Source organism: Strigops habroptila, chromosome 11, assembly GCF_004027225.2.
Source record: "Strigops habroptila isolate Jane chromosome 11, bStrHab1.2.pri, whole genome shotgun sequence".
NCBI lineage: Eukaryota > Metazoa > Chordata > Aves > Psittaciformes > Psittacidae > Strigops > Strigops habroptila.
This window is the reverse complement of record NC_046360.1, coordinates 21,937,557-21,961,357: the sequence shown is the minus strand read 5'-3', so window position 1 is coordinate 21,961,357 and position 23,801 is coordinate 21,937,557. Positions and strand designations below refer to the sequence as shown.

The window sequence follows — 23,801 nt, the reverse complement described above, 5'->3', positions numbered from 1 at the left end:
GACTGTAAATAACACTTTTATAATTCTCCCACATGAAGGTTTTTTTTCCTTTTGAACAATTTTTTGTAGCCTTCAGTGATTTAAAGTAACAACGATAGATCCATATACAGTCTGGTCTTAAAACAAGGTTTCTGAACTGCACAGAGAAGCAGCCCCTTTTGGTGTAACATCAGACAATATTTTCGCAATGCTTGTATAACTGTCCTTACATTTCTTTTAGAATGTGGGATGAATGTGCATCATAAATGCCAGAAGAAGGTGGCAAATTTATGTGGAATAAACCAGAAGCTGCTAGCTGAAGCTTTAAATCAAGTTAGCCAGGTATGCTTTATTGCCATTCCTCAGGTAATTAATTGTTTTCAGAGCATTTGGGGGTCTTTACTTCATCTTTTCCATATCACTTTTATGGGGAACTGAGTTTGGAAGGGAGGAAATGCAAACAGTTTTCTATAACTTGACCCTTAAAGAGACTAACAAAGACATCAATAGCCTAAAGTTAAAACTGGGAGGTGGGGGAAAATCCCACCTGACAAAGAATTTTTAAAAAGGTGTATGGTTTCCTGAAATCCAACATTGTTGTTCTGTGGTTTCAAGGTTATTCTCTCACTTTCTGTTTAATTGTGTAAACAGTGGAATTATAACACTGAAGTCTGTTTTTCCATGCTGCAACTTCAGAATTCCACTTGAATGCTAAAATTAAATAAATGAGGAGAAATATACCATATATTCTCAATTTTTATTAATCGGGTGTATAGACACAGAACACTCCTCTGGAATTAACACTGGCCGCATAGTTTACATTGTTCATCTTTTGCTGCAGCACGACTGTCTCTTGTGGTCAACTTCTGACTTGCAAATAAAGATCCAAAAGCTCTGAAATAAAACAGGAACATATATCACAAAGGCCATCAGCATTTCCTCTGAGCTGTGTGTTCCTAAGCTTTCACAGGATATTGACTTTGAAAGCAGTGAGAGCTCTTGCACCAGCTCTTTCATGGCACAGAAGAGTTTGATCTTTTAATTACTAAATTTTGATTCATACAAAAAGTTTGTTTCTATGTGCTAAAGACAGATGTCACACACAGCTATGACTTAAGCAGGTCCAGTAGGACAGTGATTCCCATCTCCTCTTCCACATGAACCTGTGTCCAAGGGGACATTTTCCCACAGTTTAAATTCTCCCCACTGTGGATTCAAACCATTATGTCTTTAATAATTTTGCAAAGAACAGTACAACATACACTGTTCAGGAATTCCAGTGACTTATTTTCTTGCAGTGAAGGAAGTAAAGCAATTCGCTGATCTGAAGCTGTAAAGAATGTGGCTAAATAGTCTATGAACCAGACTTCTTGAGGAAATATATGTACTAGGAAATAATAAATAAAAATAAAAGTTTATACTGCCATCATGTTACATTTAACAGCAATTGCTACAAGTATTCCTAAAGTAATAGTGCAAATGTCATTTGAAATGTTTCCCTTCTCCTCAGAAATACACACGAAGGTCTGATTCTGGATCTGTAGAAAGTGTTGGTATTTATCAAGATTTTGATAAGAAATCCAGAGCTCCAGGAGGAGATGCAACAGGTGAGAAAAACTGCAATGTTTTAATTTAGCCACTTAACTACCAGGCTGCACAAGCTAACAATTTAAGTAGTTATTCATTCTTGCATTACAATTAACAATCATTTTTTTAATAAGCATTGTTGGAAAACAAGCAAACCAACATATATTGCTTTTTACTTTCTCATAGCCACACAAAATGCTTTCTTAACTTTTGACAAATACCTGTAGTTTTTAGTCCATGAGCATACCCACCTTTCTGCAAAATGCTTGCTTTACTTGTGGCAGCACAGTTCCCCATGATGGAACTGGAGGATGCTTCCCTCCCTCCTGGAGCTGAAATGTCATGCATGTTGTTAATTATATTGGTTTGTTCATAAACCATTAGAAACCAGCCACAAGTGCTGTCTATTTTAGAATTTTAGCCAAAATAATACTTGGAGTAGTTGAAGTAGTGCCTGGAATCCTACCTCTGCAGGTTCAGAGTAAGGTTTTGGGATGTTTTGGGTTTTTTTTTCTATTGCTGAAGAGTTCTAGCATTGCATAAGTCTTATTTTCATAACTGCTAACCAATGATAATTTATGCAAGTATAAATGTAGCAGTCAAAGTAACTTTTTACCAGATGGAAACCACCAGGCTCAGTAAGAGATAATAGGTGGTTTTGGAGTGGTACAGGATTTTATATATTCATCCATATATTGCACCAATTCTGTTCAAATGCCCAGTAAGAAAATGATTTTGATATTACTTGTTCCAGTTTGCCAGAACAGAGCTAAAATAACCTAACCTCTTGCCAAGGTGGTTTGCTTTAGTACTAAGTCAGAGTGCAGCCACCATTATTCCTCCTTGGGTTATTGCAGGTGTCGGGCAGCTTATGGGGTATACATGGTATCACCTCATGATTATCATCAGCGTCATCTTAGTGACCCAGCAGATCGATGCAGTGGAGGTCAAAATAAAGTACAGTTATTACTTTTAGGATATAATCAGGATTAACCTGTATGATCATGCTGCTTAGCCAGCACTGGGCATAAATCAGATTGTTTTATGGCCTCTCTGCTTAGGCTAAGGGAATATCCCATTCTGCTAACAGAAGATAATTTATTTACATGCAGTCCTTGTAAAGTATCTTTTTCTCCAAATTATGCTCTGTGTCTTAGTCATAGTGCCTTTGGTTTTTATAATGCTGAAATATTGCTCAAACCCAGCATGAGAAACAGTCACAGATTCAATTCAAATCCAACTATCAAGTGTGCTCAAATGATTTAAACTTTGTTACAAATGACAGAAGCTGACCCTTATGTTTAGATTCACCCGTATTCCAGCAGCAGATGCATTGAAATACATGTCAGTACTTAGTTCTTACTGGGGGATCTGAGTCACAGAGTATTGCTGCATATATTGAACTTTAAACTCCTTGCTTCAATTGGCAGATAACAGCGAGTACGATAAACTCTGGGAGGGAAGCACAGCCAAGACAGCGTCGCGAATTGCAAGGAGAAGATTCAACATAGACAGCTTTGTCTTCCATAAAGTACTAGGGAAAGGAAGTTTTGGAAAGGTATGTGACAAACTTACAGAGCTTATGGTGAGAACCTTGCTTGATTTCTGGAATATGGTGGGCTCTTTCCATTAACCAGACAGGTCTTACAGCTGCTTGTGTAGATGATCTTTTAACAGAACTGAATGTAGCAATTTTTGTCAAAGACACAAGAAATTCCTGACCTGAATGTTGTCTAAACCCAAAAGTGATCCATAATGCACAAGAGCTTTTCAGTTGTTGAGTATCAAGGCAGAGGAATTACCCTTTGTGCACCACAGTGCAAAAGGATATTTTGTATTCGTACACGCTGTGTAGAAACAGCCTTGTGATGCTTGGGTGCAGTGGTAGGGGGAGGTGGGAGAGAGCAGCGTGACCTCCCCAGCGTCTGTCTGCTGTTGTCTGTGAAACTACAGCTCTAAAGAAGGAACAGGCTTTATGCGTTTTCTGTTTATACACTCATAAAGACACCAATAGAAAAACTGCCCTGGAAGCTGCTGTGCTAGTGCTACATGGCCCTTGAGCTCCACCTCCTCAGCTCTATGCCCAGCAACTTCACCTTCTCAAATCTCACCGATCTTTCCCATTTACATGTTTTTTTAATTGTTACTGCACCTGCTATAAACACCTTTGACTTTCTTTTACTGATATCATCAGCAACAGTCTTTCCTACATGTGCTATAATCTCATCTTGGTTTTTTTTCTAGGTTCTTCTTGCTGAGCTGAAAGGGAAGAATGAATTCTTTGCTGTGAAAGCTCTGAAAAAAGATGTGGTGCTAATTGATGATGATGTGGAATGTACCATGGTGGAAAAGCGGGTCCTTGCACTTGCATGGGAAAATCCATTTCTCACCCATCTTTACTGCACTTTTCAGACAAGGGTATGGAAAAACCCAATGGTGACAGCAACACAACAGATTTAGCCTTGTAATGGATGCTGTCACCAGCAGTCGAGTGAGAGTGGCTTAGTGATGTGAGAATTAAATTTCCTTTTCTTGTGCTCTGTGCAATAGTTCAGAGGCCTTGTGGAAAGTAAATATGAGCATGACCCCCACGTGCATTGATGAGAACAGAGTAAGATCAGAAAAACATCTGTGCAATTTGGAATAAGAGGCAGTTTAATTTAAATCCTTGATCTGAGCTTTTCTCTCAGTGAGGGGAAGAAAAAAGGTGCCTGTCACAGGTAGAAGTCAGTAAGTCTATTTAAATGTCTATTAAATTTAGAAATGCACAGAATACAGGATCAGCTATTTAGTTTTACAAGACAAGACCAGGCTACTCAACTCTATAAGAGACTCTCACTCTCTATAGGGTGCATGAAATAAATACCTCTGGAGAGGAGCAAAGTGGCTCCTTGGTCCCCAGAATACACATTGCTACTTCACACGTGACTGCAATACAACCAGTAGTTTTTCCATTCTCTGGTTATTTGCAAACAGGATCATCTGTTCTTCGTTATGGAGTTCCTGAATGGGGGAGACCTGATGTTCCACATACAAGACAAGGGGCGTTTTGATCTCTACAGAGCAACGTAAGTCCACAACCTTTAATTCCCTAGCTCCATGCATGATGTTAGTCTCTGGTTTTACTGCTTCTGGTTCTGTACCACCTCCATGCCCTCAAGTTTCAGTGGCTGATGATTGAAAAGGTATTTCTAAGCTCTCATTTAATACAGTGAAGAAGCTCGCTTGATGATTGATATGTAGAGTTTCTTAATTTATGTGCAGTGTGATATTTTACTTTATGGGGTGTTTGTACCTAGAGATGCTAACTAAACTGCAACATGAGCCAGCAACGAAAAACAAAAGGGACAGTTTCAGTGTCCTTTAGGAAAGAAAAAATCTGAAAACAGCTCAGGAAAAAGACAAACAACACTTTGTATATTACTTACTAATATTGCTGACTTGATGTGGCAGTACAGAGGGTAACCTGTACGTCCCACAGGATACTAATAACGTGGGTAAGCACTTTTTTTAGCAAGTGCAATTGTGTCAGCTACCTATGGCTTAAAGATCACTGGAGCTGAAGATTCAAATGATGCAAAAATATTGTATTATTGTTACTTTTCCTATCATAATTTTTTTTGGTTTAGGTCAGTTTCTAGCGCTCTCATCCCAAAGCATGAGGGTTTTAATTGTATCATTGAATGGGTGCATGCAAGACCTTAAAAGTAACAGTGCAGGGTAGCAGTACCCACCAGTGCTGTTGTATAGCCAGACTGGAAAATTACTTCTGTTAGTGTGCACTCTGTTAAGGAACACTGACAGGATGGGATCAGATTTGGCATCTGGCATAAACAGTGGCTGGGTAGCAGCCAGCTTTATAGGTCAGGGCAAGCTCCCTTCCCACCCTCCCCAGCAAAAATCTGACAAAGCCCTGCAGCTTACCTGCATTCCAGCAAACATCTGTGCATCTGGCAGCCTCTCCTGGCATCCTCTGCACCTATTCCTGAAGTTTGGGGTCAACATTTGTTCTGCTGTACAGAAGTAGAAATAGTTTTGTATTTGTTCAAGTAAAAAAACCCGAAAAAAAAACCCCAATTCATTTTTGGGGAAGCATCCTTTTAGCATTTTCCTTCATATCCCCTGGATTATCACCTCATTTTTTGAGGAGAATGCCCCTGAAGCAATGCTATTTTCAGTCTGTCTGCTGCAAGGAGGCAGAGGGAGACGGGTGAGGTCCGTTTCCACCCTAGCCATTAGTGCCCAGTCCCTCCTAAAGCAATCCTGAGTACTGAGATCCCAGTAGCTGTCTTTCAAAAGGCATGTGAATGTCGCTAAATGAACATACAAAGACTATTAAAGAGCAGAACAGGGACAGTGTTCCCTAATGGAAGCGGAAGGAAGCATTAAGGCAAGTTGTTGTCGTGTCCCCTCTACTGTTTGGTATCAGATACTACAGATCTGTGCTGAAGGGATTAATTTGCAGATTACAGCATCCAGCTATCCAAGTACAGGTATATAGTATTTAAAAGCGTACAGTACTTCTCACTCCATCAAGAGATACTTACAGCAGCTCTTCTGGCAGCTGCATTGACTGTGTTTTAACTGAACAAGCCAGATTAAAAGATATTTTGGTCTTTTCAGGTTTTACGGAGCTGAAATTTTATGTGGGCTACAGTTTCTTCACAGCAAAGGCATTATTTATAGGTGAGTACTGATGCTGAATTGTCTTAGCATTTCATGCATCTTTGAATTACTAATCGATGTGACAAGTAAAAGCTGCCTGTCAGAGATCTGATGCAATTCCAAGGGCATTAACATCTGTATGTCTTTTCCTTGGCAACTAGAATGATGGTGTGTTATTTATGTTACACAAAAGCCCTTTGTTTCAGTTATTTTTAAACATTGCCTTCAAATCATGAGTCTATTTAGTTTGGAAGCAAGGGAGAGGGTCCTTGAGGCTATCCATTCCTGCTGCGTTGTGAAAACCTTGTGGTTGCCTGGAACCACAGTATTAATGCTTCTGCCTCACCACGTTGAAACATCAGGAGCCAAATCCTGATCAACTGCTTCTGACTGTAAATACCTGCACTACAAGAGATCAGAAGTTTATTTTCATGTAGTTTTTCTTTCAATTTCCTTTCTCCAGCCTTTTCACCTCACCCCAGCTTCAAACCATCATTTGGTAACTACTTGCTCAGGTAGCTCTTACCTCTGTTACAAACAGGTACAAAGAACTGGCTGTGTGCTTCTGAGCAAGTTACACAAGGCCTGAGGTAAAGATGCCCCAGAACATCTGCTATTGTCCATCTCCCTTCATAGAAACAGGAAACATCTGTTGGAGCATCATCCTTTAAAGCAATTTTCTGAAGTTAGACACTACTGAAAAAGGGAGTTTTTGCAGAGGATGAATGTTACAGGAATCCTCCTTGGCGAGGAAAGACGACTCTTACAAGCCTGTCTGCCCCTCAGAGAAGACAGCCATAACCCAGGGAGGTGCTTCATGTACCCAGCTGTATTATTCCCAATGCCTCCTGCAGCTTCTTATACAGGACAGGATCAAACTCCAGGATATGTTGTCATCAGTACAAAATCCTTCCATCCCAGCTTTTCTAGAGCATTTTTAGGCTTGCAGTTAAATATTCTACATTAAATTAGAATGTTCCTGGAGGGAATTTCATAGCATGAAATATTTTCAGAGAAAATACTGTTTTCCACAAGACACCAGCAAAACCAAAGGTACTTGTACTTTTTTTCCCCTGTGTCTCAGACAGGATGTTTACCAGTATAATCACAGAACCTGATTTGGAGCAGTTTTAGGCAGGTGTTGCATGTAAGTGCACATTCGTGCAGGACATTTTAGAACTGTAGCTAGGGAAGTGCAGTGCCCTAAGTTACCATGAGTCTTCCCCATCTCAAATATATTCAATTTACTCAGGTGAACAGCAGCTGATGTCCAAACATGGAAGGAGTTATGGTGCGTTGCATTAGATCAGGGACTCTTGGTTCGAGCTCCAGCTCACTGTCTGAGCAGCATAAGTAGCCAACACTGGGAACTTCAGTGAGCAAGGAGAAAAGACAGCCCTGTTCTCATGTAAAATTATCTGCTCTATTCAAGTCTTTCTTGGTATGCAGAAGGGCTGTTCAGTTTCTCGTCAGCCTGCCCTCCTTGGTATGTGCTTTTGCAGCCAGATGGACAAAAAAAAATGTATCAGAGTCAAAGGGAGGGAATGTAGGTTTTGGAAACTGCTGTTAAAAAGCTCTTTCTTGGTTGAATAGTGTTACTCTGTAAAAAGACATGAACAGGACATTTCACACACTGCGGCCACAACACGTGAACCCCCTTGTGCTGCAAGGAGGAACAAGTCACAGGTAGCATTAACAGTTGGGCAAGCTTCAAACATTCACACTCCTACGAAAGTGAAAAACCCAACAATCCTTCTTTTCAGCCATGGAGCTGGTGCAGCACTGCCCTGACAGCTGGTGGGGCATTAACTCGCCTCCTTCCAGAAGCAATAGAAGCACGAGGTGTGCTTCTGGATCTGAAAGCAAATATTGAGGATTATAAGGTCACACGCTGTATATACACCTCTTACTTATCCTGACAAGAGAGAATTGTTCCTTTCTCCCTATATCACCTTCAAAGTACAAAAGTACTGGTTTGTATGTGTTGTGTTGATGGATGATTATTTTCTTGAAAAGCTTCTTTGTATGATGGAGGGTAGGTGTTCATCAGTTAAGAAACTGCATGCGTCTGAATACAAAAATTACTCACTTCTTGTTCTTAAAACACTTTTTGCAGAGACCTAAAACTGGACAATGTGATGCTTGATAAAGAAGGCCACATCAAAATAGCCGATTTTGGAATGTGCAAAGAAAACATTGGTGGCGAGCACAAGGCCAGCACTTTCTGTGGGACCCCAGATTACATTGCTCCCGAGGTCAGTATGTCACTGCCAGGATGGATTTAATGCACTGATGGGATTGTCTCTTTGTAGAACAATAGTTCAGAAAAAAGTCTAATTAGCACACAGAAAAACCCCACATTAAATCTGGGTTCTCTATAGAAGGTACCCAAGATTTGTAAATATTCTATAACTGCAAGGTTAAAGAAACATGGTTTTGAAATGTTAAAATGTTCAGGTTTTAAACAGCTGATTTTCCCTTATGCCTTTATAGCTATCATACACACAAGGGCTCCCCCAAAATGAATCTACCTGCACTACAGGTGGTGAACAGACTTGTGCCTATGCAAACAACCAAACTCCAAAGTAAAAGCAGCTTCTAAGGGGAATATCACCAAGTTAATTTCTCCATGTCATAGTTGGAGTTTTTGATCTGATTTGCAAAGTAGTCCAAATAAGATAGATAGTGTTTAAAGCTATAAATTATGTCAGTTTGGTAATAATCTACTTTTCATTACTACTTGCTTCTCCCTTAATCTTGTAAAGAAACTAGAGATGTGTTCCAAGTATAGTTATTTAAAGTTAATGGAGAAAGTTTCTGCGTGAGAGCAGACCTGTCCACTGAGCTGTCCACATCTGCACAAATAGCAGCCAAGGGTAGAACTACATATGTGCATCAGTGTCAACAATTTGTCAAATTGCTGGATTTCCCCCTCCCCCTGAAATACCCCAGTTATTAAAGACTCCTCTCTCTTAAAACCCCCTTTCTGGTTATTTTTTTTATATATCACTGCCTTTTACTCATTACTTGTATTTCTTCCTCTGCGGAACAAGATCCTGCAGGGTTTGAGGTACACATTCTCCGTGGACTGGTGGTCATTCGGGGTCCTGCTGTACGAGATGCTTATTGGGCAATCCCCTTTCCATGGGGATGATGAAGATGAACTGTTTGAGTCAATCCGAGTGGACACCCCTCACTACCCACGCTGGATTACCAAGGAATCGAAAGATCTATTAGAAAAGGTAGGACTGACGATGAGCGAGTGGTGACAGTGCTGTGTGCGTCCAGGGAGGGACAAACGTAGGCTTTTAAAAGGAGGTGTTTATCAGCAAGCAAATTACTTTTACAAAGGGAAGGCTGGGTCAGATTAATTACTGGTGCTCTGTTTGCTGTGAGCAACTTTTGCTCTTTTAGCTGTACAACCATTATTCTTCCACTGCCACCTACCTTTTGAGCAGACATGAGGCTTTACCTGGTATGTTCTCTTGCAGCTGTTTGAAAGGGATGCAACGAGACGACTCGGGGTCACTGGGAACATCAGAGACCATCCTTTCTTCAAAACAATCAACTGGACAGCGCTAGAGAGGAGGGAGGTGGAGCCGCCTTTCAGGCCCAAAGTGGTACGTGGGGGGGGTTCTTTGTTCCGCAGCGGTATCCCAAATGTCAGCCATGAGTTAAGGAATGATTTCTCCAACTTGCTTAACCTATCCTACTGCTGTTTTTGCCTCACATTTTATCAGAGATGGTTAAGTATCTCAAACCCCACTGTTCTTGGATGGTTGTTATAAAAAGGTACATTGTATTTCTCTGTCTGCCCTGAAATCTTCCTACTAAGACTGTCTTCCTGTCTTCTCTCAAGGAGCAGCTTTACTAATATAATTTCTTCAGGAAAATCAACTAACAGCTCTGATATCCATCCTCCTCAATGTTAGAAGTGTTGGTAGTTTTTTGCATTTTTCTCTGCTGTGATGCCATGTAGAAGGACCAGTAACCTGAGGCTCATCAGGCGGTAACTGCCTGCAGATATTCTGTACAAGCATTAATTCTGTGCTGTTTCTAACTCATCTAAGAGTCTCCAAATGGGCAAAACACATTCTTTTGTATTACTGAACTTGGAACTACTTGTAATGTACATGCCTAATGTTACCTGAGAAAACATTTTGGGAGCAGACTGTGTGTTACTCATAGTCTGTATCATCACAAGATGCTGCTACTTCATCTCACCTGACTAAAAATCCAAACCAATTTTCCTCCAACCTGTTACTGGTACAGGTAGAACGATCTGGTGGTAACACAGTGTCTTTGTACTTACATATTCAATGGAGAAGAGCTGTCCCATGGGGCTTCATGTGGCATGTTCCCACAGGAATGGGAGCTCTGGAAACATACGGATCCTAGAACCAGTAACCCCTGGAGGTTCAGAGTGTAAACCATGGTCTTTAGTAACATGAATTTTTATAAAACATGCACAAATGTTTTTATCCAGACACAAAGCAGCTGCAGTGGGGCATCACTTTTGTCCTCTGACCAAGTGGAGGGAAAATGCTTTCAGAAACTTAAAAATGTGGGTTAGTGGCAAGGCACGTTGGATTTGCATTTAACTGCTGCATTGCTTTTGTCAATAAAGAATCTTCAGGTCATTCTATGAGATATTATCACAAATCTGGGTGGTTCTTCTCCAGAGTGACCTGCTGCCATTCATTTTCAACTAACAATCAGCAATGGCCCAGTTACAATCTTATGGTAGTATTATAATCGGCAAAAAGGAGATTTCTTTTTCTATTAAGGGGGGGGGGGAAGAGGAGGAGGAGGGGAACTCAAGCAATAACTTCCAGACCTTTCTTATTTAAGCAATTTGTTCTGGGAGAAATTACAAAGCTTGTCTCAAACTATCTTCCCTCTCTGTTTAACAGAAGTCAGCGAGTGACTACACCAACTTTGACAGAGAATTTCTGAGTGAGAAGCCAAAACTGTCTTACAGTGACAAAAACCTGATCGAGTCCATGGATCAGTCTGCATTTGATGGATTCTCTTTTATTAACCCTAAATTTGAACAGCTCTTAGACAAGTAAGTCTCTGAACAGTTGGACTCTAAAGCAGGTTTAACGGTTATAAACTGAAGAAGACTCCCAAGTGCTCAGTGTTGTGCATTCCAACAATGTTGTCGATACTTCAGAATAATACACAGCTGTGTGATTAACTATGTCCAACTCCTGATTTATTGGCAGTGTTCCTTTATGCATGGTTGGGTTTAAGGTATGTGAATCATGTGCATTATTTTCTCCATTTGGGGAAAATGTAAATTCTGTTCGGTACTTGAATGTAGTTATGTTATATATAATATATATGCTGTATATTTTGCTCAAGAGAAGACACCGGGGAACAGAAGATGTCTTTTTAAAAAGTGTTTGAGCCCTCAGTTCTTTTATTTGTCTTCAATTAAAAGAAAGTTACATCAAACTTTCATTCATGGTTTTATGATATTTGTTTCTAGAAATACAGAGTTAAACTCCAGTTGTCTTTAAACTACAGTAAAAAATAACAATTTGCAAGCCCTGATCACTTAGAAAAGTAACACAAATATTTTAGGAGAATTAACAAAAATGATGTGGGAACAGCTCAGTGCCACCCTCCTACTGTTTTTAAAGCCTGTCTCACTGAGAGCGGTCCGTGCGTGGAGTCAGGATTCACTGATTGAGGCAGCGTAAGCGTGAGTATCCCACAGCAGGCAGAGCGCACGCTGCCTGTGAACATGGGTTTACACTGGTAAGTGCTCCTTCTGTAAACAGGAACGTGCCCTGTGATCACAGCATCTTACCAGGAGAAAATAGTCAGGTAACGACCGTGTGGCACCACTTTCCGGGTCTGCCAGAGAGGAAGAGCATTGCTGAGCTGCCAAGCACAGAATCTTCCTTCCAGCTTTGTTTGCCTGTTTCTAGCGCAGCAGCTGTGGCTCCTTCTACTTGATGTGAAAAAAGGCACAAAACTACATCCTGCTTCATTGCAATATCTACTTCTGAATGTTGATTTTTAACCAGTAATAAGAAAGAAAAACTAATTAATTACTGCAGAACCCTTCTTCTTGCAGTCAGCTGCTAAAATAGAGGATGAAGCAAGGTCCCTTGCTTCTCAACACCTTTCTAAACTTATTCCTCAATTACTGAGTCTCTTACTTAAATTATTTGTCAGCGTAAAGCAACCAGTGGGGTAAGTGAACTTAATTCTTAGGGCTCTGTGCAAGCTCTCTCAACCAGGCTACACTTCCTCTGCTTCCAAAGCTGTGGAAACCTGCTGACCTGCAGGAACACTCACCTGGCACTTCAGCTGCTGCAAAAGGACACGGAAAGAAACCCACATCAGCACACGTCATAGCATTTGATCTTTATTACCTGGATCAAAGGTCAAGTGATTACATTTGTCTGAAAGATTACGACGAAGGCCAACAATGTAAGAAAAGACAGTTCAATCCTGTTTGAAAGGACTGCATCTGAGCTAGCAAGGGCATTAACAGTCAGAAGGCAGTAAAAGAAACACGGGTACAAGTACACAAGGTCAGGAAGAGGGTTTTCTCTTCCCCTGGCAGGAGGGGGGGACATATTCTGCTTTTAGACAGTGACAGTAATCTGCAGTTCCTACCAGTGCCTCTCCAGAAAGGTGGTTACGTCCCAGGGAGATCCACCACTCATTTCCAACCTACATTCATTGTCTACGCTTGCTCCTGCCAGCTAGAAAGGGTCAGATGCAGCCACTGATTTAATACCTTCCTAAAGTACAACAGACAACTTTGTTATCTTTTTTTCCTCTTCAAGTATCAGCGTAACAGTTTATTTACACTTGTATACAATTCTTTTTTACTGAACACTCAGCTTAGTAAAACACTCATCACAGTATATTCAAAAGCAGGCTATAAAAATACCTACCATACATAAAACATTTAGCCTCAAGGAATTTTACAGCACCTCTGAGAGTTCAGAGAAGTAAAAACAAAGACAAGGAAAGAGGGGAGACACCTCAAGCTGTGCTTGCCAGTGAAAAGAAGGGGCCCATGGGCTCAGCTCTCATTAGGGGAAACCTTTTCCTTCCACCTCATCTCTTCAACCAGGTCTCAGCTCAAGTACCACCCCAGTCTGCAGGTAAAACCCGCTTTGCTAAGGCAGCTCCTGGGCTTTTCCCTCTGTAACTACAGATAAACTCTGATTTTCTCAATTTAACAACTGTTGAACAGCTCCTGGCCACGGCTGGACAGTGGAGGTCTGGGGGAGTGTAAGGGCTGCCTGGAGCACAGCCCAGCTTTCCCAGGCGGATCACACATCAAATCAGGAGGGGAAATGCTACACTTCTGCCTCATTAACTACACATCAATAAATTAACTTCTCCAAGCAGCAGTGTGTGGTCTCTCTCCTCACGCAATAACAGACACAGCTGAATTAATAAAGATCTGCAAAGGGATCACACACTCAAAGCTTTAGACAGCAGCGCTCGAAGCAAGTGTTCCTGGTCGTTCTGTACCCTACAAGTTCCTCTTCTGCAACAGAACCCAGCGATGCAGTATGGCTTACTTCCAGAGCTGAATGTATTGCTTAATTTAGCTTATTAAACACAAAATAAAATCACAACAGCAGCACATTACTTTATAAACCCTGCACAAACAAAAGACGATTTAGCCCTTGCCTGCAAAACTACATTACCAGGGCCTGGTGTTTCACACAGGAATTGAGAATCACGGAAAAGAAACAACAAAACAACCCCAACAACGTACATGGTAAAAGCTCAATTAATTGCAGAGAAGTCCTTAGAAAAAACACAGTCCAACTACCAAAGAACAACTCTCAGTTCAGAACTAAGAGCCAGCAGCGGTGCCGGCAGCTCACTTGTCTGTAACACACGTACAAAATACACCTTGATGCAGCACAGTTAAAAGGTCGCAGCCTCAACAGACACAGGAAATTCCATTTTTAGCACTGGAGTTTCACAAGGTAAAAAAGAGCAGCAGAGAACTGGGATGGCAGAAGATGCCTAAAAGCAACATTTAAAAAAAACCCAAGGCAGGTGTGCCACGTTAAAAATAATTTCAGAGTTTACCTGGGGCTTTTCTTGCATGAGCTGTTAGAATGGTTAAACTCCACCTAACCTTTTGTACTGTTTCCTGACGTACATATTAAATGTGGCTATAAAAGAGAAACATAGACTTTTATGTTGAATTTCATTCCAAAAATTGCCTAAAAAAAAAAATAAAAATCACAGCACTGAGACAACAAGCAGCTTCTCCAGCCCTTGACAGCGTGAATCCCTTTTTCCCCTCCCTTCTAGTCTCGGAAAAGCTACTCATCCCCTCCTGTAACTGCAGCAGAAAGGACACTGCGCCCTCGAGCGCAGGCTCGAGCTGTTCTCACACTCACGTCCCTCCCTGAACTCTGTGTCTTCCACTGCTCTCCAGAACACAGCTGGTCCCTGGATAATGTTCACTTTTCGCTAAAACAGAACCTTTCAGGTAGCAAATCCTGATTTGCTTTAATGCTTTTATTTTCCAAGAGGAAAGTCTCCTCATTTCAGAAAATACAAGCCGTGGTTGGCAAACTGAAGCTCAACTCAAAACACAAACAGCTCTCAGGGCTGACAGGCTTTCCCATTTAGAGCAGTTTTGCAATACGAAGCCTCCAATGCTCAAAATGTACAATTTCACCTATGTTAAATACGCCATCCAAAAAATCTCTGTGTAATTCTAGGCAATCATTCACAGTAAAAATAAGATGAACTCTTAGAAAAACACTTTAAAAAAAGAAAGTAACATCTAATTAAAATCCGACAGTAAAACTGACACGAGCCATTAACCATCTCATAGTATCCACAGATGAACAATAAAAAAATCCCACACTGAAACTGCACAAATTTACATACAAAAAATCCAAACCTGACTCTACTCTGCTTCCCATCGCTCTTTTCACTGGTACCTTTCGGCACTGGGAGTTATCCACAACTACAGGTTTGCTCCAAAGAAGCTGAATCACATTCGAAATGTCTTAAAGCGAAGGGGAGGCACGTTGGTTCCGACCCGCTCAGCAAAACCTTCTCCGTCCTCCTGGACCTGAGCTGCAGCTTCCCGCTCTTACGCTGGAGGAAGGGCGGCCTCCCGGGCACTGGAGCTATAGGTGATTGGGCACTGTCCTCAAAGCTTCTTCTCTCGACCGATCCACACCAACATTCTGCAAATTAAAGACAAAAGGACTTTAAAGCAAGGGTCTCGTGGTCGGCTGTAGTTTCACTTAACACACAGCTATTACAGAAGGCAAAGGGTGAGCGAGGTTTAATGCTTATTTCCTCAAAACGTGTGGTAAACCACAAGGAAAGGTCCCAGGCCATGAGCAGAAGTCAGAAGCCGGGTCCAGGTCTTGTCCCATCCGCTACGCACTCAGCAGAGGCCAGGTCCCTCAGATTCCTGAAGGCAGCTGCTTTGCTGCCCAGTGACACAGCAGCTCCAAGACACGCATCACAGGAGCAGCCTGGTGGGACAATCAGCCTCTGCGCACCATACACAGGCCACTATGTATGGGGTTTTAAGACTTTTTTTCCTTTAACCACTGTTTTTAACCACATTTTTCTAATTCACTCTCTCTTCTAGTCTTTATGCTTGCAAGAAAAACCAGAACCACGCAGCAGAAGTCATAAACCATACAAGAACTGATAAAATGTGGAGGGAGGGAAGCCCATCCCTCCTTGCTTCAAGCACGCTCCAGGAAATTACTCCTTAACACCACCAGCTATAAAGCTGATTCTCATCCTGTCTGTATGCAGCTATGTCACTGGAAAGACTCTGAATAACTCCCTAAAGAGCTGGTAACATAAAGTTTAACTGCATTTCAGCATACACAGGCATGTTGGCAGATGTCACACTGACATCAGATTAATGTTTCTGTGGTTTATAACTACATTTATTAGAGTCCACTTTGAAAACAATTCTCTTCAGTCCAACTGGAGGGAGAGGGGAGCCCCACTAGTGCACAGGGAGGGGGACTCTCAGCACACACACTCAGCAGCACACACACGACTCCATAAGCCAACATGTACCACCTTAAAAAACAAGTCATTCCCCTCCCCAAGCCCAGTTTCTAGGACTTTCAGCCATTTCCTACAAGAACAGGAGATAAACAAGCAGCACCAGATTTGATTTAGGGGCTGAAGCGTGCCAACATCACTTCTGCCAGTAGCAATTCTCCTACATTACTGTCAGCCCTTTCTTTTCTGATACCTTCAAGCCCTTGGGTAAATCACGCTGTTTTCCAGCACAACGCACCACACCAAGGTTTCTGAGAACATGCACACGAACACTGCTGGGAAAAGGTACGCAAGTCCAGGAAATCTCTGCACCCACCAGCACACTGCCCGACCCCCTGTGTCTTCCCTCTTGGAAGGGGGGAAAAGCAACGACCCCATTTCAGAAAGAAGTTTCTACAGGCAGCACCTCCTCTGCAGCAAAGGACACAAAGTGTCAGCATTTGAGAACATGAGGAGTTGGTGAAACAAGTCATGTTCTGCATGACTACAAGGAAAAAAACAACGGTGGCGTTTGTTGCTTTTTGCTGTATTTTTCTTAGCAACTGATGCAACATGCCCAGAAATTCCTTGGGACTGTGGAGATGTCTTTACAGGGACTCCAACAATACTGGCTGCACTCTTTTAAGCTGAGCACCTGATGTTGATTCAAAGAAAATTAAACGGAGCATGAAATGGAGCATCAATATGCAGGAATCCAGAGGTACTGGAAATCAGTCCACCAGCAGCAAGAACCAGACAGCTGTAACGTGAAACTAAAAGCAAACAAGGTGGTCAAAACGAGGCAGAAGATAGAGCTTATTTAAGTTAATGAGACATACCAGATGAAAGCGGCATCTCGGCAACCGAGACAGAACCAGGAGGGGATATCAGCACGCAGTCAAGAAAGCTGAAAGCAAGAAAGTGCTTCAATTTGAGTAGATGTGCAGGAGAAGAGGCTGGAGAAGCAAAGCACACTGGACTGTCACACTGAAGAAAGAAAACTGTCTGGGATAAACCCTAATAAAGACACCCATGGGCTTCTTACACAAAAAGAACACCTCACTGCAAGACCAGATGAGCCAGGGCTTAGACAGGGACTAATATCCTCACTGGTGGTAAATGGATTTCTTCTCATAGGAATCACATTAAATGAGGTGACGGCAGCTGGGATTGTACCTGCTTCCAGAACAGCTGTGGGCGCAGAGAAGGAAAAGCCGTGCCAGGAGAACAGTGCTGCTGCTGAGAAAGGTGACCGAGGTTTCAGCCTTACTGTGGGGACCAAAAGGTGTTCCTGCAACTGCTCAGCACCATCCTACCAAGCACACTCGGACAAAACCACTGCCTGGGAATGGCACTACCGCTGCCACACACCAGCAACACCATCTGGAGAGCCCGGAACAGGAGTAAAACCAACACACACCTTCTTCCAATACTGCTCCTACCAAGGCACATGGGCTGACCAAGCACGGGCTCGCTGCTTCCAGTGCTCCCCAGGGCAGGAGCACTCCCACCCTGCCTTGCACACGGGTCCACCTCACCCAGTCCTCCCTGGAAAGACTCAAACCACACTCAAACTCAAATACACTCTTGTACCACTGTTCTTCCCCTCCCCATTATACCCCTCCCTGCTTAGTACATTTTTTTCCTACCAAGACTCCCCCAGAAACAAAGCGCTGTGGGTTTCCCAACAGGACGGAGCCTGCCATTTCAGGGTTATTCTGATTAGCTACATGCAATCCACACCACAACAGGGAGATTTTGCAGGAAGGCTCCTCTGGGGAAAAGGAGGAGCCTCTAGGGACAAGAACTAGCACAGGCACAAATAGAGAAATAAATAGCACAATACAAACAACCCAGCACTCAGCCGGCTTTCCCCCAGCAAGCTGTGCCCAAACTGTGCCACAGCCGCTTCCTGCCCAGCACCAGGCCTTTCTTTTACTAAGAAAACAAGCCAGAGAGGACTATTAAGTAACCCTGCTGTAACAGGAGACCCCTTAGAGCACAAAACTGCTTTTAAATATCCACTTCACCGTTGCACACATCAGCACAATGAGCATTATGCTCAGCAAAGGGAACACCATGCAGCCGCTGCCCAGCGAATCTGGCTCCAGCAGCTGGGGGGATGGAGGGTCCTGGGCACTTCGGCTGCTTCCCCTCTTTCCACAACCTCTGATGACCACACAGCAGCTCCAGCCAAGTTCCTGCCGCTTCCACCTTCCCCCTCCATTTCCTGCAGCAGCCCAAGCCCTCCTTTCACAAGCAGCAAACCCAGTTTTTGCACAGCAGATGCCAGCCCACATTTTGGCTCCACCAAAAATATAATATGTTTAATTAAATTTGCACAGTATTCCCCTAGTCATGGCCCACAGAGGTGGCAGCACCCTGAGCTGCCATGGCACAGGTTCTCAGTACCTGGCTGTGCCAGCATCCCTGCGACCTCTCTGGAACATCACCTCAATCATCAGGTAAAGGCAACCAGACTCACTAGTTACTGTGTGCAAGTGGGTACGGCAGGCACAGAGCTCCTCCTCTGTGGCACTTTTCAAGGCAAAGCACGTGCCAAGAGGCTGGGGCAATTAAACATGGAAAAGTGACACCACACTCCTGTGTCACGGTCATGATAGAGAGAGGAAAATAATCCGGGTTCCCCCCAGTCCCAGCCCATCCTGAAGCACTGGTTTAACTACATACCAACGGGCACAGCAGGAGGTTCTCTGGCCAGGAGGTTATTTGGTTTTATCAGACATTCCTGATCGCTACAAACCTCCAAAAACTCCAGTGTCATTTCAGACGTGCAGATCTGTGACACTTTTTTTCTCCAAAATCCCTGTTTTGGAAAAATGTTCCACCTGAGAAACCCAAGAGATAAAAGCTTTCCAAAGCACACCACTCCTGCTTACTCTCAAGACTAAAAGATCCACTCAGAAAACAGTTCCAGGGCTGGTGATTTTCTGCCTTTCCCAGAAACAGAATGGCCTTCAATGGCACAGATGCCTCCCAACACCCCATTTCATCCACTGAAAAGAGCCAAGGCACAGCACCACACCTCAGACAGGCTGCAGCCTCCTCCAGCCTGCAAATGGTTTTGCTATAAGGCGGTTAAGGCTGCAAACCCTGATGGTTTGAGATCCCGTGCCCACTGCAGTCACAACCCAGCTACCAAATCACCAGGGTAACTCCGCTTCCCTGTTCTGAAACACTCAACACTGCTTATTGTAGCCCAGATAAAATCTGGTTACAAAGCACAGGGAGCAGAGCTGTAAAAACTTGTCCATCACCCACATCCATGCAAGAAGCAGGAAAAAGGAAATTCAGAATCAGTTTTGCCAGCAGGCAAGCCCTAAATCCCAGTTAATGCAGAGCAGCTGTTAAGAAAAGTCATATATTAAAAACATTTATATGCATTCCTGTATCATGAATAATTGTTCTGGAACTAAGTGAAAACTTGCTACCCTCTTCAAACAACACATCATTGATTAGCACATCTAGAGCACTAGCACTATGGATCAGCAGGATTAAGGTTTTAGAGTAACTATGGATTGTTATTTTATGCTAGATAGCAGTCCAATCACTCCCAATGGCACTGAAATAGGGAACAGTGACTCCTAAAAAGCAAACTTCAACTTTTTCTTATTTCACACAGGATGTTGTGTTTCGTGGCTTTCATAAATCAACTCACTGCAACCAACATTAAATGATTGCTGGCTGTTACAACAGAACTTAATGCTGCAAGATCTTTAAATCACAGCAATTTACAAAAGCAGCATTCCAGTGACAGCCAATCAGTGTTTGAGAACTCACTCACAATAAATTAACCAGTGCAATAGTTTTATTGTGATTTGGTAATTTTTTTTTCAAGTCATGCGCTGTACAAAGGTTTGGCTTGGGTTTTGAGTTGTTGACTTTGGGGAGGGCTTTTTATTTCAAAGTGATTGGAATGATTAGTTTTTCATTTTATTTTGAAGTAGTAGGATGGAAACAGCACCCCAAGTTCGACAGTTGGTCAGCACACGGGATTCACTGATGAGCAGGGACTGTTACAAGAGCGTCCTCGGGAGGTCTGGAAATGTCTACATTCTGTGTAATAATAAAAATACAGAGGAGAACATTTATCATGCAGCAGTAAGAACAACAAAAATACCAATCAGATTTCTTCACAAGTACATGGCTGCACTAATTTAAAAGCAGAGATTGTTTTTAACCCCCTACACCCCGAGAATGCAGCAGGGCAGCACTGGCCCGTGTCCCAGACCAGACAGCAGGAAAACATATTTGCAGTACTCACTGATCCCATGCTGATAACGTTACCAAAAGCTCAAGTAATTCACATTTAGGAGGAAGCCTTTGACAGGCCAAAGCAGGAATCCACTTAAACACGTGCTGAAGCACATATATGTCTATCCATTAAGCAACTCTCAGTTCTTTGCTGAACTACGCCAGGTACTTCTTTCCCAAGACAAGATTTCAACATTTGTCTGTGCTACAGGCAACGCACCACCTCTGACAAAAGTAAAAAAAACCTCTTCCCAGACACCCGAACCATTCGAGACTGATCACACCAACCAGATCTCACCTCATTTTACAGAGGCTGTAGGAAAAAATTACATGTAATGCAGAAAATTATTCAAAACCAAACCAAACCAAAGCACCAGCCCAGCCAAACCCTCACGCTGGGAACAGCAGCTGTGTGGGACCAGGCTCAGGAATCACGCCTACCCCGAACCACCTCAGGCAGGTCCCAGAGACCGTGCAGTCAGCACTCCCCCTCTACCAACAACACAGACTATGGGAAACTGTTCTGAAGTCCCTTACAAGATCTGGAGCTAAAGTTTGGTCAATTTTAGGCCAAATCATTGCCAATTCTTCAAACTTTGTGCTGATGGCCTTCACGACTCTTAACTGTCTTACACTGTGGAAGTGAACTTGCCTTTCACTAACATCTTCCTCTCCCCCTCCCCCCACATAATCAAAAAGGAGAGCTCAGCTTCTTACTACGAGCAATCTCTCTGTCCATCTCCCTATCCTGTCACTCACTAAGACAGAAGGTGCAAAGTAGATATTTCATCCCAGTGCTTCTTTTCCCCCCAAAGAGGGACCCAAGCAACAGCTGAAATAATTCCCTTCAATTATTTTCAGTAAAAAGACTACGGACTCCTTCATTTGGAAAGGTCAGGAACTTAAGCCACTACAATGCTAACAAACAGAAGGCTTCAATCCACTTCAGACAAATCATCTTCAAACAATGAAGTTTACACATGCTATAAACAAATACTCTAGTGCTTTTCTGCATTGCATTTCTGAAATGTGAAAATAGATGCTTTCAGCTGAAGCCAAAAAAGAGTGTGCTGTTCTGAAACACGGACTGCAAATTACTTGTGGGGGCACAGAACAGCACACTGGGCAAATTCTTATTCAAACGGTTTCATTGTTCAATGATGTTATCATCTGCGGCGCTGTATTTAATTAAATGCTTTGACTTCAGTAGACTATTTGAAAACTTAATTTTACAGAAGTAATTAACATTTTCATAGGTAACGTAAATGAAAGCTCTCGAAATTTTCCTAATGCTCCAAAGCAGCATTTAAATGCAGACAGGATCAACTTAGTCCTTCATTCAGCCCTACTAAATACTATAACTTTACTGGTCTGGGTTTCTTTTGGGGCAGAGGGAGAAGGGTGTTTGAGGGTTTGGGGTTTTTTTAATAAAAATGCTTCTGCTCCTTTTTTTCTTTTTTAAAATTCATTAATTCAAGTTATTTCTCTTCAGATTAAACAGTTTTATGTCTTTGTGCCCACTGCAATGCAACTATCTGCACAATCCTCTACATGTACCTGAATCACAGCCACTCAACAGCAACATCAGTATGGCCATGTCACTTGCTAGACACATAAGATTCAAGCACACCTTTCCCCCTTGAAATAAGCATCTTCAGTTATAGAAGTGGTATTTCCAAAAGCAATTCCCAAGATACCTTAGCAAGCTGTAAACTCAGCACCCATATTTTATCAGCCAAACTGAAGATGTTCAACTGATCTATGTTATTTAATAAGGATAAGATAACACCTGCTCCAAGACATCCTCACTATTTTCACCATGCTGCTCCAACAGCTTTCAGGCACTGTGGAAACAGAATGGATTTCCTACACCTAACAAACCAAACTCATACAGAAGTGGTAAAGCAGAATGACAATGGTGAAAGGGGAAGAGAGAGGAAATATGCAATATGACCAACAGAAAATGTCCTGGCTATGAATCACCAAAAGTCAGTATTTTCAGGAACTCAGAATACCCAAGTTATTAAAACAAACCTTCTCTGCAGACCTCTCCAGCACAAATTCCTCACATAAGACATTTTGTGTAAGGTGCCTTACTGAATACACACATAAAAATGCATTTATCACTATATTCCTTTTCACCATAAACCACTGTTCTGAAAACCACCACAAATAGCCCTTTTTTATCAAACTGACTTAATTCACCTGCAGGCACAGCTCATAACCTCAGCAAGTAATCAGTGCCATACCCAGTAGCATTAGCATGAGGATCTGCAAGGAAACCAGACATTTCTAATCGTAACACATTTTACATAACTTCCATAACGCAGCAATGGAAGAGCTTTGTGCAAGCAGCAAAATGAACTTAAGCTCATGTCAAAGCTTAGGAGTACACAGAACCTAGGCCTGACACAGAGAGAGGAAGAAGCTGCCACGGTCTGATGTCTTATCTCCACTTGTATTTTACAAATGCACTCAATTTCCTTTTCCTCAGTTTTCTGCTGTATCCCAAGATCCAGTTTTCTCCTCCAGCTCTGGCTTAAAACACATGTGGCATCATCAGTTCCTCTTTCTTCATACATCAACGATCACAGTGATGAAAAAGCTGATTTCATTATTCACTCTGCCCAAAATAAGCGTCGCATTCATAACAATGTACTTTTTGACTACACCCTACTTCTGCTGAATGACAGAAGCCAGGAAGAACTTCATACAGTTTTTAAATTGATACCATATCTTTAAACTCTCATTCATTTTTTGAAGATAAACTACTCCAGCAAGAGCTCATACGCAAGATAAATGTGCTCAATAAAAAGGACTTTTTTCATCCTCAACAGCAAACCAGTAGCAAAGCTTAATATGTAAAATTAAATATGCTCAGCTGAGTTATCAAATCATTTCTCACCACAAGGACAATGGAAATGAGCTCAGGTAGTACATCACATCAGGTTCTCCAACTTTAAAATATTCTTACCTCGGGTTTATCTCTGTGTGTGTTTACAGCTTCAACATTCAGAAATATAGATTCTACTTTACATCCTGTTGATAGAAAGCACAGTTTTAGAATTGGTCTGCTTTAAAAATGAAATTACAGTAAAGATGCAAACTAGTTTTGAGTTGGAGAAGGTTAATCACGTTCTACTTCTGACTTATACTAGAAGTTCCCAAATTCCAAAGAGCTAAAGCTATCAAAAATTAATCTGTTCCACTAGGATGAACATATTTTCAATCTGATAATTCACCTCCTATTCTCAGCTTTATCA

At 42.2% G+C, this 23,801-nt stretch overlaps 2 protein-coding genes across 10 annotated transcripts in view; one reads left to right on the top strand and one right to left on the bottom strand.

Moving 5' to 3' along the window:
* The window catches only part of PRKCD (protein kinase C delta), a 66,976-nt gene extending 55,279 nt beyond the window's left edge, over window positions 1-11,697 (top strand). For both annotated transcript variants that reach the window (XM_030500583.2, XM_030500584.1), the window contains 10 exons: window positions 221-321; window positions 1,490-1,586; window positions 2,997-3,124; window positions 3,811-3,984; window positions 4,543-4,634; window positions 6,190-6,252; window positions 8,348-8,486; window positions 9,285-9,473; window positions 9,723-9,851; window positions 11,145-11,697. In XM_030500583.2, coding sequence (XP_030356443.1) covers window positions 221-321; window positions 1,490-1,586; window positions 2,997-3,124; window positions 3,811-3,984; window positions 4,543-4,634; window positions 6,190-6,252; window positions 8,348-8,486; window positions 9,285-9,473; window positions 9,723-9,851; window positions 11,145-11,303 — 1,271 coding nt within the window. In that variant the 3' untranslated portion in view covers window positions 11,304-11,697. The remainder of the gene's footprint in view (window positions 1-220; window positions 322-1,489; window positions 1,587-2,996; window positions 3,125-3,810; window positions 3,985-4,542; window positions 4,635-6,189; window positions 6,253-8,347; window positions 8,487-9,284; window positions 9,474-9,722; window positions 9,852-11,144) is intronic.
* Window positions 11,698-12,597: 900 nt separating this feature from the next.
* LOC115614175 (6-phosphofructo-2-kinase/fructose-2,6-bisphosphatase 4) overlaps window positions 12,598-23,801 on the bottom strand; it is a 53,451-nt gene continuing 42,247 nt past the window's right edge. For 5 of the 8 annotated variants that reach the window (XM_030500590.2, XM_030500591.2, XM_030500593.1 and 2 more), the window contains exons 13-14: window positions 23,513-23,577; window positions 12,599-15,434 (exon numbers count right to left, since the gene is read on the bottom strand). In XM_030500590.2, coding sequence (XP_030356450.1) covers window positions 15,375-15,434; window positions 23,513-23,577 — 125 coding nt within the window. In that variant the 3' untranslated portion in view covers window positions 12,599-15,374. Of the gene's footprint in view, window positions 15,435-20,074; window positions 20,341-23,512; window positions 23,578-23,801 lie in introns of those variants that run through there. The other 3 variants (XM_030500587.2, XM_030500585.1, XM_030500586.1) reach the window with 3 other exon arrangements.